The sequence below is a fragment of the Varanus komodoensis genome, unplaced genomic scaffold, assembly GCF_004798865.1.
Source record: "Varanus komodoensis strain SLA01 unplaced genomic scaffold, ASM479886v1 scaffold14_1, whole genome shotgun sequence".
Taxonomy (NCBI): Eukaryota; Metazoa; Chordata; class Lepidosauria; order Squamata; family Varanidae; genus Varanus; species Varanus komodoensis.
Window position 1 is genome coordinate 5,647,185 of NW_025335438.1, and position 12,217 is coordinate 5,659,401.

The 12,217-nt window shown below is 39.0% G+C and overlaps 1 protein-coding gene across 3 annotated transcripts in view; it reads right to left on the reverse strand.

The window, feature by feature from the left end:
* Window positions 1-467: 467 nt before the first annotated feature.
* Window positions 468-12,217, reverse strand: part of RALYL (RALY RNA binding protein like) — a 302,850-nt gene continuing 291,100 nt past the window's right edge. For all 3 annotated transcript variants that reach the window (XM_044424344.1, XM_044424342.1, XM_044424343.1), the window contains one exon: window positions 468-1,135. In XM_044424344.1, coding sequence (XP_044280279.1) covers window positions 1,118-1,135 — 18 coding nt within the window. In that variant the 3' untranslated portion in view covers window positions 468-1,117. The remainder of the gene's footprint in view (window positions 1,136-12,217) is intronic.

The window sequence follows — 12,217 nt, forward strand, 5'->3', positions numbered from 1 at the left end:
TGCTATTGGCATGGGATGGATACCTTCAGGAACTCGCAATTTATTTATTTATTTATACGTACATGAACATATGCCGCCTACCACCATAGTCTCAGGTTGGCTATTTAGTTAGCTGCTCATGTGATACAACACCCACTTTGTTTGGGAACAATTTTAACAGTGGGCAAACTGTGGGATATAGTTGTCTGGTTAAAATACGTTAATGCCATGGCCATCAGTCACGACACTAAAGTATTCCAGTAGCAGCAATCCAGGATCACAGAGTACATATGAAATCACATGTGTTAACTTGTCAATATGGTAGCACTATTGGAACTAGTAATGGAATTTTAAAATCATATTGATCTATATTATTCAAAATGTGCTTATCTGAAGCTAAGATGGAGTAGCAAGGGGGGATTTACACTATAGTAAGGTGTGGGAGTGCAATTTAGCGTACTGAAATTAATTGAAGTTTTCCATTCATTTCAATGGGATATGTATTATGCACAGATCTAGCATATGCAAGTTATATCTACTAATGTGTAATAATGCACTAAAAAAAATCCAGCCAGGAATATTACTTTGCCCTCCATCATGACTCTTCTAATAAAAGTATTCACTTTAAAATAGAAATATAAATAAATAAACATAATTAAAATACTATTCAACATATTGGCTCATAAATCTTTGATGATCTCATTTCAGTATGCTGTAAACATTTAAGTGCAATATCACCTGACTTGAAATATGATGAACCATAAAACATGCTAATCATAAAAATAGCTTTTACAAATATACATTTGTATACAGTGTCTCCTTCATTTTAAATATGTCTTTCATGTTATTATACAAGTCATTGGCTTTCTGACATTAAAATAAAAATAATAATACTAATAATTAGCCAGGAAAAAACACATTTACAATCTAAACGATAAAAATCTGACAATTGTACAGCTTTAGAACATATAAGAAATGGTATTCTAAGTTTCAAATGGCACGTCCATTTCAAGAAGTAAACTCAGTTCTTCATAAAAATTGAGTCAAAGGTATTGTTAGCCAACAGTTCACCTTTCCACAACGGGAAGCCAGTGAATTATCTTCTTGGTTTCTGAAACAGCTGAATGTGATTCCCAGTTCATTTGATCTGTAGAAACTAGAAAATAAAATGCATAGTTCAGTTTGAAAACATTTTAAAGAAAAGAGAAACAGAAGAGGTGATGGGCCTAACTCAATGTGACGCAAGAGATTTGCAACTGGACCCCCTGATGTCTTGTTTTGTGTAGCTACAATGCCTGTTGTAGTATTGTGGTAGAGAGGGTATTATGAGAAGGCAAGGTTCATGGGAGAAGAAAATCATGCAAGGGAAAGTTGAAGGCAGAAGAATAAAAGGAATACCAAACAGTAGATGAATTGACTCCATAAAGGAAGCCACATCCTTGAATTTAGAAGAGCTGAGCATGGCTGTCAAGTATAGGGCATTTTGGAGCATTTTTATTCATACGGTTGTCATAAATCAGAGACAACCTGATGGCACATGACAACAACAACAAATTGCCCCACAATAGCAGAGGGAAAAAATATGGACCCTAAAATTCTACTTTATCCCAGTGTTTCTTCAACAGTTCCACTCCTGGACATTACAGTGATGCTATTCTAAGCATGAAGCTATGCGTTCATGTCAAGAGTCAATGGAAATGGTAATTTGATCCATTTTCTGCATGGATTCATCTTCACAGTGACTCTTGAGTTATCAACTGAATTATCAACACTTGAGAATTAATTATTAATTTTATAAGTACCACAGCTATCCATAACCTTGATGGACTCTGTGTTTAATGAAATACTCTCATCTGTCAAGAGCAGATGGTGTGAGCAGCCTCCTTTGAAGTGTAGTAGTGGCACCACAGAGTAAAATTTATCACTATTTTCTGTATATTATATAGATGTAAACAGCCCACTGTGATGTTCCAATATCATTCCACCTTTGTAAACATGCACAAGAGTTTACTAAGTCAAGTTTACTTTTTAGCCAATGTCTGTAAATGTCCCCAATTATGTTTAGCAACAGACTGAAAGGCAGAATTGTCTGTATGAAGAGGTGTATTTTTCCCTTTGATCTTGCTCTTGTATCAAAGACAGCACTAATGGTGTCTATGTCATTCAAGACTTCTTGCAAGTACAAAATCAGCACTACTCTCAATTCTAAAGAAGCCTTTTTCTTATCTTCTTGGTGGTTGGCCTTTTCTGTTAGATAAAAGACTGAGAGATTTTCAGATTATTTATTCACTATAATTTGATTAGCCAATCTGGAACACTAAAAGCTTCCTTGGGTTATGATATGGAATAGCACTGCCAACCATCTGGATCCAAAGGTTGAATCCTGCTCTGTGGTTGCTGAGATGCTGCAATAAATATTCAGCAGCCCAAATTATAGGGGGAAAGGCTATGGAGCTTTCTTGCAGCGTATATATCCTTACTCTCTGACTTGTTTTAGCCAGATGGAAAGGAAAACGAACATCTAAGTACTCTGACCCACTCTACAGTAATAAAACTTTATCTGGGCCTGCCAAAACATCAGAAAGTTGTAAGCCCCCTTAACATCTTAAAGACACTAATATTTTTAATACTTCCAGAGTGCCAGACTCAGTCCTGTGAGGCATATGACGACAGCAGTAACAGAAAACTAACTTTGTTTTATTCCTTTTCAGCTAATTTCAGTCCAATTTATCATTGGTTGTATGACCGCTGTGACATTTAACACACAAGTACACACACACACACACACTCTCTCTCTCTCTCTCCATACCATATTTATGATGGGGAAAATTATATTAAGAGATTAAACTATAAATTACACCCTAAAACAATGGAGGTGAAATTAAACTCTAGCAAGCTGTCTGGCTTTTATTTTATGTTCTTGTTAAAACAAACACACACCTTGAAAGAAAATCCACTCAGCTTTAAAGAAATTGGATTATGCTTGAAGATATACTCATACCTCCTATTAAATAACACCTAGAATAGAGAATTGGCAGGAATCTGGTAGGCTACCTCATCTACATCCCTGACCAATACAGGAAGTGCAGAACTAGGTTATGCCAAAAGACAGCTGCCCACCTGAAGCCCTCCAGCTAGGGAGAGTTAACCACTCCACTAGGAAGTTGTTTCCATTGTAAAACTGCTCTTACTGTTACTGCTCTTATATATTTCTTAATGATCAACTGAAATCTACCCTCCTGTGATATAATCTTTTTAAATCTGATAAAACGTAGAAATTATTGTCTGTAACTCATGCAACTTTGCATTAGAAATATTGTGGGCTATTTATTGGTTTTTCCAATTTTATCTGGAACTCCTTTGCTTTGCTACATTTTTACTAGGATCAGTCTTAGTATAGGACCAGGAGCAAGAGCTCTACACTTTGTTGATAAGCCAGTTACAGGCCCCAGCAAGTACTGGGATGATGAATGACTGTATCCTGACTTGATAATTAGTCTTGATGTCCCATATATGTTCACCCCCTTGTCCTCTTTCCATATCGATATTTTCCAAATAAATCTACATGGATTTAATAAATCTTTTAAAGTAGTTACATTATTAGGTGATCTGAAGGCTGGCATCTCTAGTATTTAAAAAAGGATCAGGTCAGAGAAACTGAGAAAGATGCCTATATCTTACTCTGGCAAGTTGTGGCTAGTCAATAAACCAGAGCAACACATAAACTATATTCAGCCCCCATGACTGTTTTCTGGTCCTCCCTGTATTCTTCACAAATGCCAGAAATTTTGCAGAAATTTTGCAGGGAAGCAGGCTACTAGTATCTTATGTAATAGCAGAACTGTTCTGGAAGTGCAATTCTTATTGGAAGCAAGGAGACTACTTGTTTTGTATCTTGCTTTGCAGAGAATTATTAATTTGGCAACCTCAGTGCATTACAGAGTAGGGGCAATACAACATACTTGCCCCTGAAGCTGCCCATTCCTGAAGTCTTCAATGCTGATGGACAAATAAATAGTCTTACCTGTAATTAGACAGCTTGCTATATCAAGTGGTTTTTAATTAGGGTTGAATCCAGAACATGCTTTCCACAAAATGGCTTACATGTCTGAGGAAGGCTTCTAGTCCAGAGAAAGGGGAAGTTGATTTTCATTGTTTTCCCCTCCACTGCAGACCTGTCCTCTGAAAATCTATTCCAGAGAGTTGGGGGACCCTGGGCGAGGCAATGCTAGAGACTGCAGCTGAAAAGGGAAATCAGGGAAAATGTACTCCACCCATTTTCTATTGATGGTAGAGTTCTGAGCAGGATCCATCAGCTACCGCTGATGGCCAAAAATACTGGATTCAACTCAAAGCCCTTAAACTTTGATGAAGAGAAAATACTGCTCGCACCACCTTCTATGTACATAGCAAAGCCAGTAGGTCCAATAGAGCTCTAAAGTCAAGGTATCTTCATGGGAATAAAGCTCAATGAAAAGAGAGACAAATAAAATCTAAGCTATTACTTGAATACATTCAAAGATATGTATTTTCAAGGGTGGTTTTCTTCAAGATATTGTAAGAGACTTACTTATTTGAGAAGAAGGTGGGTAATCTGCTAAGAGCTGAATGTCAAAAAAAGATCTAGGGGCCTCAGGAGGAAATGAAGCAGGGGGAGAAAGTGAAGGGAAAAAACAAGCAGGAATGAGGTATGAATCTCAAAAGTGGAGACAGATGCTGTCTTGATGTAGGGCACTTGGGTAAAGAGCAAAAAGAATAGATGTTCTACTTAAAGTTTGCATAAAACAAGTGATAATGAGATGATGATGGAGCTGAAAATGGCTGCATGAAATATCAAGCAAGGATTATTGGCACATTTGGAAAAGAAGAATAATAAAGCTGGACCTCTTTTCAACTGCATATACTAAATGGCTTTCCTTGAGATTTCCTTCCATTAATACTGATTTGCTTGCACATAATGGTCCATAACTCCATCATCAGTTTAGTTCTTAGAGATACTTTTCTTTTGAAAAATAAATTGCAAATTGAAATGATAGCTTAGGAGATGCATTATGAGACATAAATTGTTCAGAACCATCTGATGCTTGGTTGAATAAAATTAACTCTCTTTTCTCTTTCTCTATTTCAGGTCACAATTCCTCTGTATCAATATCTCCCTCTCCCCAGCTCACTTTTACTTTGAATGTATAACTTGTAGCAGAACACCGTTCATCTGAGCACTATGAAAAATGTGATGGGAAGATGCCACAAAATGATGGCAACTGATAAGGAGTAACCCACTAACCTCTGTGAGTCAGTGGCTATTATATGCACCATGATTTGTGAGCCACAAATGCGTCAAGGGAAAGGGATGGTGCTGAAGTGCTCCTTCTCTTCACAGGCCGATTTTAGCATTTTCTGGATGCTTGAATAGGGACACTGTCAGCATTTTTTCCCACTTCAACCATCTCTATGCACAAAGAAGCAATACATTTTTGTGCTCGAGTCCTCCACGTTTGAGCTACTGCAACATGATGCTTTGTGATAAAGCGCTGCTTTAAGCAGCAGTTGCTCTATTTTTCCCTAAGCAACTATTTGCTGGTTAGAAACCCCTGGAATCAATCAATAAATGTTTATTTGCATGATAATGTAAGACCACAAAGCACAACAGTAAAAAGATTAACATCCCAGGAATTGACAAAGAAAGGAAAATGGCCACCAGTGACTATTCAGGAATAATGCAATCTTGAGCAAGGGCTTAGTTCCATCAATCAGAAAATTTCCTGCACCTAAGAAAATACAACAGAGTATGCAGTTTAGCAGGCAAGTGGTCAAGTACAGTTTTACCAGGCATGGATGGGCTTTCCTAAAGTGGGCACTGAGACATAAGCAAGATCAGGAATGTAAAACATGGTCCAAAGGCAGAATCAGGTAGAATTCCATGGATCAACAGCATGAAGGGCTAAACACACACACAGCAATGTCAGGACGAAGGTTGGGAGGAAAACAGGGTAGAGAGATTGTTTCCAGCTGCTCTTAAGTTACAAGTAAGAGCTAATTTGCCCATCCACTGGTGAAAGCCCTAGTCAGGGACTCATTTTTCTCATAGGAGATGGGAAGATTAGTATATAGCTCGGCCTCCTTCATGCCATTCTCATTTCCCTCCTCGAATTGTACAATGACTGTCTGCAGCTTGTTACCCCTCCTACATCACATCAGCATGCACAGCATTCATATCAGAAATAAATCACTTGCTTAAATTTCTAAGTAAAATATACTGAGTGAGGAAAATATTCTCAGCATTGAGAATGAGCATATGGTGATTTAGGTGTAGAAGAAATCCTGCTAAAGCAGTGAGAGGAATACAGTTAAATCCAATCCATTGCCAGAGAAGTCTGTCCCTGAGTAATTGACAGCCAAAACAAATAGCCTAGCAGTGATAGGTTTGCAGTTGTTCATCTTTACAAAATAGAAAGAATATACTAGCTGAGTACTCTGCTGCAAATATTAAGCATAAAGAGGTGAGAGACATCAGGATGATTTGCAAGTTCTGCCTTCATGATGTGCTTTTATTTTATTTTATTTTATTTTTTTTTTTGCCGTCATAGTTTATTAGGTATATGACAGCTCCAGAAGGCCCAACACATTGGTACTTGTCAAGTGTGCTTCTATTAATGAATTTTCTTCCATCACTCAAATGCACTGTTTTTGTTGATATCCATTAAGTTACCAAATCATACTAATGGTTCTTAAATTGTCGGGCAGCTCTCCCTTTGTAGGGTGGACCTGGCTGGGCCAATGGGAATTGTTATCTGAAAGGGAAAGCAAAGTCCAGAAAAATCATAGGATCCTTAGGTGGTCTGAGTCTTCCTTGTTCTAGGAGCCTGGTCAGGTCAGTGTGCTGACAGGTCCATACAGGGTTTTGGAGAGTAAAAGCATCCCTAGTGGTTTGTTTTTCAGTCTGAAATGGGAAGAAAGAAAGAAACTAAGAATTGTTCTTAGTGTCAGTAGTTTCCTAACAGTGTAATTCTTTGTGTTTACTCAGAAGTAGGTTCCACTGCATTCAGTGAGACTTCCTTCCAGGTGAGTGTGTAAAGGATTGCAGTCATAGTCTGGTTTTCAGAGACATTCTGTTCTAGTTTGCATCCAGTGTCAGGGATAGGAAGTACCCCAAATGCTTGCATGCAGAAGAAGGCATGCCAATGTGCATGAGAATCTCTACGTAATTGCATGTGAAACAAAATGATTAATGATGATTTGTAATTTTAGAAGAGTCCCAACTTCAAAAAGTCTGTGCAGTACTGACCTCTCCTACTATTTAAAAATGGAAAGTTTCATGCCTCTGATGTTGTTTGTAAAGGGAACAGTGACTTTCAAAAAAATAGACCCACCTGAAGATTACCCAGCTTTGTTACAAACAACTGATATACCAATGAAGGATGTAGAACCTTCACTGCTCAAGCGGAGGAGAGGAAAAGACAGCTATAGAATCTTCATGATGATTAAGGACTAGAACCTGTGCACTGAGCAACACTGACATTTAGGTAATATGACATGTTTGAAATTGAAGTGACCTTATGTGTTTCACCAGTTTCACTTCCCTTTAGTAAATGCAGTGACATTGGCTGTTCAGTAGCTTTGCCAAACAACACTGCTGTGAGATCCTACTATAGCCAGCAAGCAATGAAGACATGGGTCATTTGTTGTTCCAGTTTCATATGACTCATTTTACAAAATGCACAGTTAAGGCATTCTTTGTTTCTGGAGGAACCCTATGCCAGTGACGGAGTCCAGGATTTATCAGGGGGTAGGGAACCTGCAGTTCTATTGAGTTCTTGGACCACAACACTCAACACACCTAATCATTGGTGCATACTGGCTGGGGCTGGCAGGAGCTGGAGTCCAACAACCACCGGAGGACCAAGAGGTCCCAATGGTCAGGGCAGTCCAACTGTCTAGGGAACCAGGTTCCTAGGAAGGCGGCACGCTCTCTGCCACTTGGAGGTATTCAATGGAAGACTGAATAGCCTTCTGTCAGAGATACTTTAAACTGGGTTCCATCTCAGAGCAGGGCACAGGATTCACCGGTCCCTTCCAACTCTGTGATTGTATGATTTCCCATTCCTGGCATACAAACTCTCCACATAAGTTAAGGCTGCCACACACCAACTGTTTCATAACGATTCAGGCATGGCTTTTCGACTATCCTTCTGAAGTAAATTTGAGGAAGATCATCTGCAACACAGCTGGTACTCCATCAGCTCTTATACAGCCCTTCATCACTGCACAGTGGTTCTGCACCTCACTCTGGTTGCGACTGCCCCAAGCTGGCAACAGCCTTGAAAAAGCAGTTACTGATGAAGTATTTGTTTTGAGAAAAAAATAGCTTCACCCTTTTCCCATTACTGGTACATTATTGGCATGGTTTCCCATATGAAACTGAAGTTTAACAGTCCCTAAAGTATGTGTACCTTGTCAAAAAGCATACAAGGACTGGATTTTAAGAGATGTCAAAAAAAGAAATGAAAGAGGTACAGCATAGGGAGAATAAAAGCTTTTCTTGGAAAAAATTGGCCATTTAACTGTGCGTCAACCTTTCACATCAGTTTTTCACATTATGTGTATTTAAAACCAGCTATGGATGATTAAAAACCCATCAAAACAGAACATTCAGAATGGCTTTTTTTTCCCAATAACAAGCTTTGTGTCACCTTTTTAAAGAAAAAAGACATCTCTTTAAAATGTAACTGTATGAGTACAAAGAATTTGAACCAAAATGATTGGAGCACATAAACATATTCCCAACATGCCTTGTAAGGGAATTGCAAGCAAAATAATTAATTTGTTACAATACTGAGTCCAAAATACAGATACAACACTGAGAGCCACAGCAAATCTATATATCTGAAATAATTTTGTGATGGACCTCTGTTGGGATTGTACCACTTTAGACTGTCTTGTAAGGTGGGCTTACATGTTGCTATATTCTTTCAATTAAAACTTTCCACGCTTGGAGAAGTAGTTTCCTAGTAATGTGATTCCCCCCCCCCCAAGTGTCAGGAATTAAAACGTAGGACATACAAGCTGGGTTGTATGGCAACCCAGCATGGCAAACTACCTCATGCTGTTTCCACAGTGACATCTGACTAAACCTACTGGACAGACAATCACAGGGTTCCCTAGGCAACTCAGTTTGCACACTCCCTGTCCCATACACTTGCCCTTGACATGCATCCCAGCACCCCCTCTGAGTAAAATCTTCCTCCTTACCCTACTGCACCATACGGACTTTAGCATATGCTCCATGGAGGTTTTGAAGTGGGTTCTCCTTCCCTTTCCCAGTGTACCTGCATCTCCACAATGCTTCCTAGCCATTTCAGCTTCAGAATAAATTATATTAAAACATAAGAAGGATTTTTGCTGTGACTCTTCCTGTGTATTGATCTGCTTTATTCTTTTCCAAAAGTAAAACAGGAGATGTGCAGATCACTTAGCCAATAGGAATAAGAAAGGTGTTGATGCATGTGTTGCTAGGAAGCTGATGGTAGTAGAGAAAGGATGGCTGAACAGTTACTTCTGTGGCTGCTCTTTCCATAACACTCTATGGTGTTTCCATATCAATAATGGTAAAATGGATATCCCAGGTCTAGGCAACCAGAGCAGCTGTGGTACCACACCAAAATACCACAATTGGGTCTGGATGACATGACTGACAAACAGGGGTAAGAAATTGTGTACATATAATAGCTTGCTACTATTTTTGCGCGTCCACTCCATCTTTATTAGGTACTATATGCAATTGCTGCTAATGCACCAATGTGGATGACAACACACATATGTGAGATGGAGAGATTTAGCCAGATTGCTTTCCCTTAGAATGATCTACACTTATGATATTGTATTTCTGTATATTGTTGAAACATTTATTTTCTTTCGGCTACAACAATAATGGGCTGACATATTACTCTAGTTGAAAAAGTGCAAGTATAGTGACGTGGTTCATCTAGCCCTTGTGCAATTGCTAACAGAGCAACTAGCACAACTAGTGTGAGCAACACCCAGCTTTATGGAGTCAAAATGAGTTGTGGAATGGCTTGCAGAAACAATATCAGAGTCCTGGATATGACAGTAGTGTAAGGATGACAATGGGTTTCTACAGATGGAAGAAGCTTTATACTTGTGTAGGAGTGGGCAACTTGGGAGCCACAAATAGCCCTTGAAGGTCATCTGTGTGGTTCATTGTGAGTGCCACCCTGTTACTGCCTCTCTCCCACCAAACATACACATAAATGACACCAGTGGAGAGAACCATGGGTAACAAATCCTTGGCTTAGGCAATGATATCAACATAGAATTTATTTTATACCTTTCAGATGCAAGATAACTGAGTATTGCCCATTTTACTTTTTTCTTAATTTTTTTCCTCTGGACCTGCAAGTAATTAATCAAGTGTCAACTTTGTCATTCACAGAAAGCAATCTGTGATTCAAAGCCAGAGTCTGTGAGAATTGATAAGCACCTCAGGTTTCACAGAAACAAAGGAAACCCATGATGGATAGGTTTGCAATCACAGCTACTAGATCAATAAAACAATAGAAACATTGGTTTTGCTGCAACTTGAATAGATCTCATTCTAAATAATAACTTTCAGCTGCAAATGTGCTGGAAATAACTGCTATGAAAAAATTGCATGAAAGAGCAGAGCTAAAATATCTGTGATTTAGAAATTACCACCATCATCATTTTACAGGGCACAGGGCTTTTAAGAGCTGTTCACATTTGTTCACAGTCATACTCTGGTATACCAAGATGATTGGGAGGTTGCCCTGATTACTCCAGAGTGTCCTATCTCTAGCAGTGATCATACATGGCATACCCTTAAGCCAAGAGCAATGAAACAAAACAACAGATGTCCTGTACACAGATGGAGAAAAACTCCTAGTAGATGGAATCGGGCCTTGGTATGTTCCTATAGCCAGGTATATTTAGGGGCAGCAAAGAAACAACACCTCACTGTTTCTATTCAATCTTCCCTCTGCCAACAAGCAGAGCTTTTTAGGGTCATTTGGAGCTTATTACACATTGGCCTCAAGGATATCTTAGACTCATCTGATAACAATTATTATGTATTTGCTAGGTGCATACAGGATCTCTTGCATCTGCCACAACAGAGACTCTGAAGTTATAGTAGCTGAATTAGGTGAGAAACCAGAACACAGCCTGGCTAAATTTTATTGGATGAGTTCCAGCTGGTACAGCTTGAGGATGTTGACAGTGTGCTTGGACAGGTTTGTGTAACAACATCTGTACTGGATCCTTGCCCTTATCTTTTAAAAGCTAGCTGAAAAGGAATAGTTGGCTGGGCCAGGGAAATAATCAAGGTCTCTTTGCAAGAGTGAAGGGTATACTATGAAAAACAGGCCATGGTGATGCAGCTCCTAAGAAATCCTCTAGACCTGATAGCTCTTAACAACTGTAGAGTGGTGGCAAATATATCTTTTTTTGGCAAGGTCCTAGAGTGGGCTGTGGCCAACCAGCTGTAGGTGCTTTTCTCTCCCATGCCTTTTAACATCTACCTAAAACCACAGAGTAGAGCCATCTGGAGTTTTAGTGTTTGTTGCCACCAGTACTCTGATGACACAAAGCTGTTTTTCTTTTCATCTCTATCCAGTGAGGTGATGGATCAGCTATACCTGTGCCCAGCTGCCACTGAGAACTAGGTAAGGGCTAAAAAACTGAAGTACAATCCAAATAAGACTGAGATACTATTAGAAGGTGGTTTCTCTGAAGGGAGCATGTTTAACATGTCTTATATGGAGCTGCATCCCCCTTGAAGGAACAGGTTTATTGCTTGAAGTTGTCCCCAAGCTATCTGTCACTTGAGGCTCAAGTTGCCTCAGTGGCAATGAGTGCCTTTTACCAGTTCCGGCTGGTGGCCCAGCTGTACCTGTATCTCTCACAGACCTCAAATAAAGCTTTTCAGACTAAACAATACCAAACATAGGGTGCTGTTTCCATATAATATAAATAAAATAAACCTTGCTGCAGGAAGGACAGTCTTGTTTCTATATCCCTCATTTAAAAAAAAAAATCAGCTGAGTCTGTTTTGGAGAAGGAGAACACACAGCCTGCAAATAACTTTTTTCTTTTTAAGGGAAAAGTCCATTAAACAATGGATAGGATTGCTTATACTCCCTACCTAAAGGAAAAAAGCTTAGGAAAGGTGTTCTTGTTTTATTATAGCAATGTTTCACAGCTT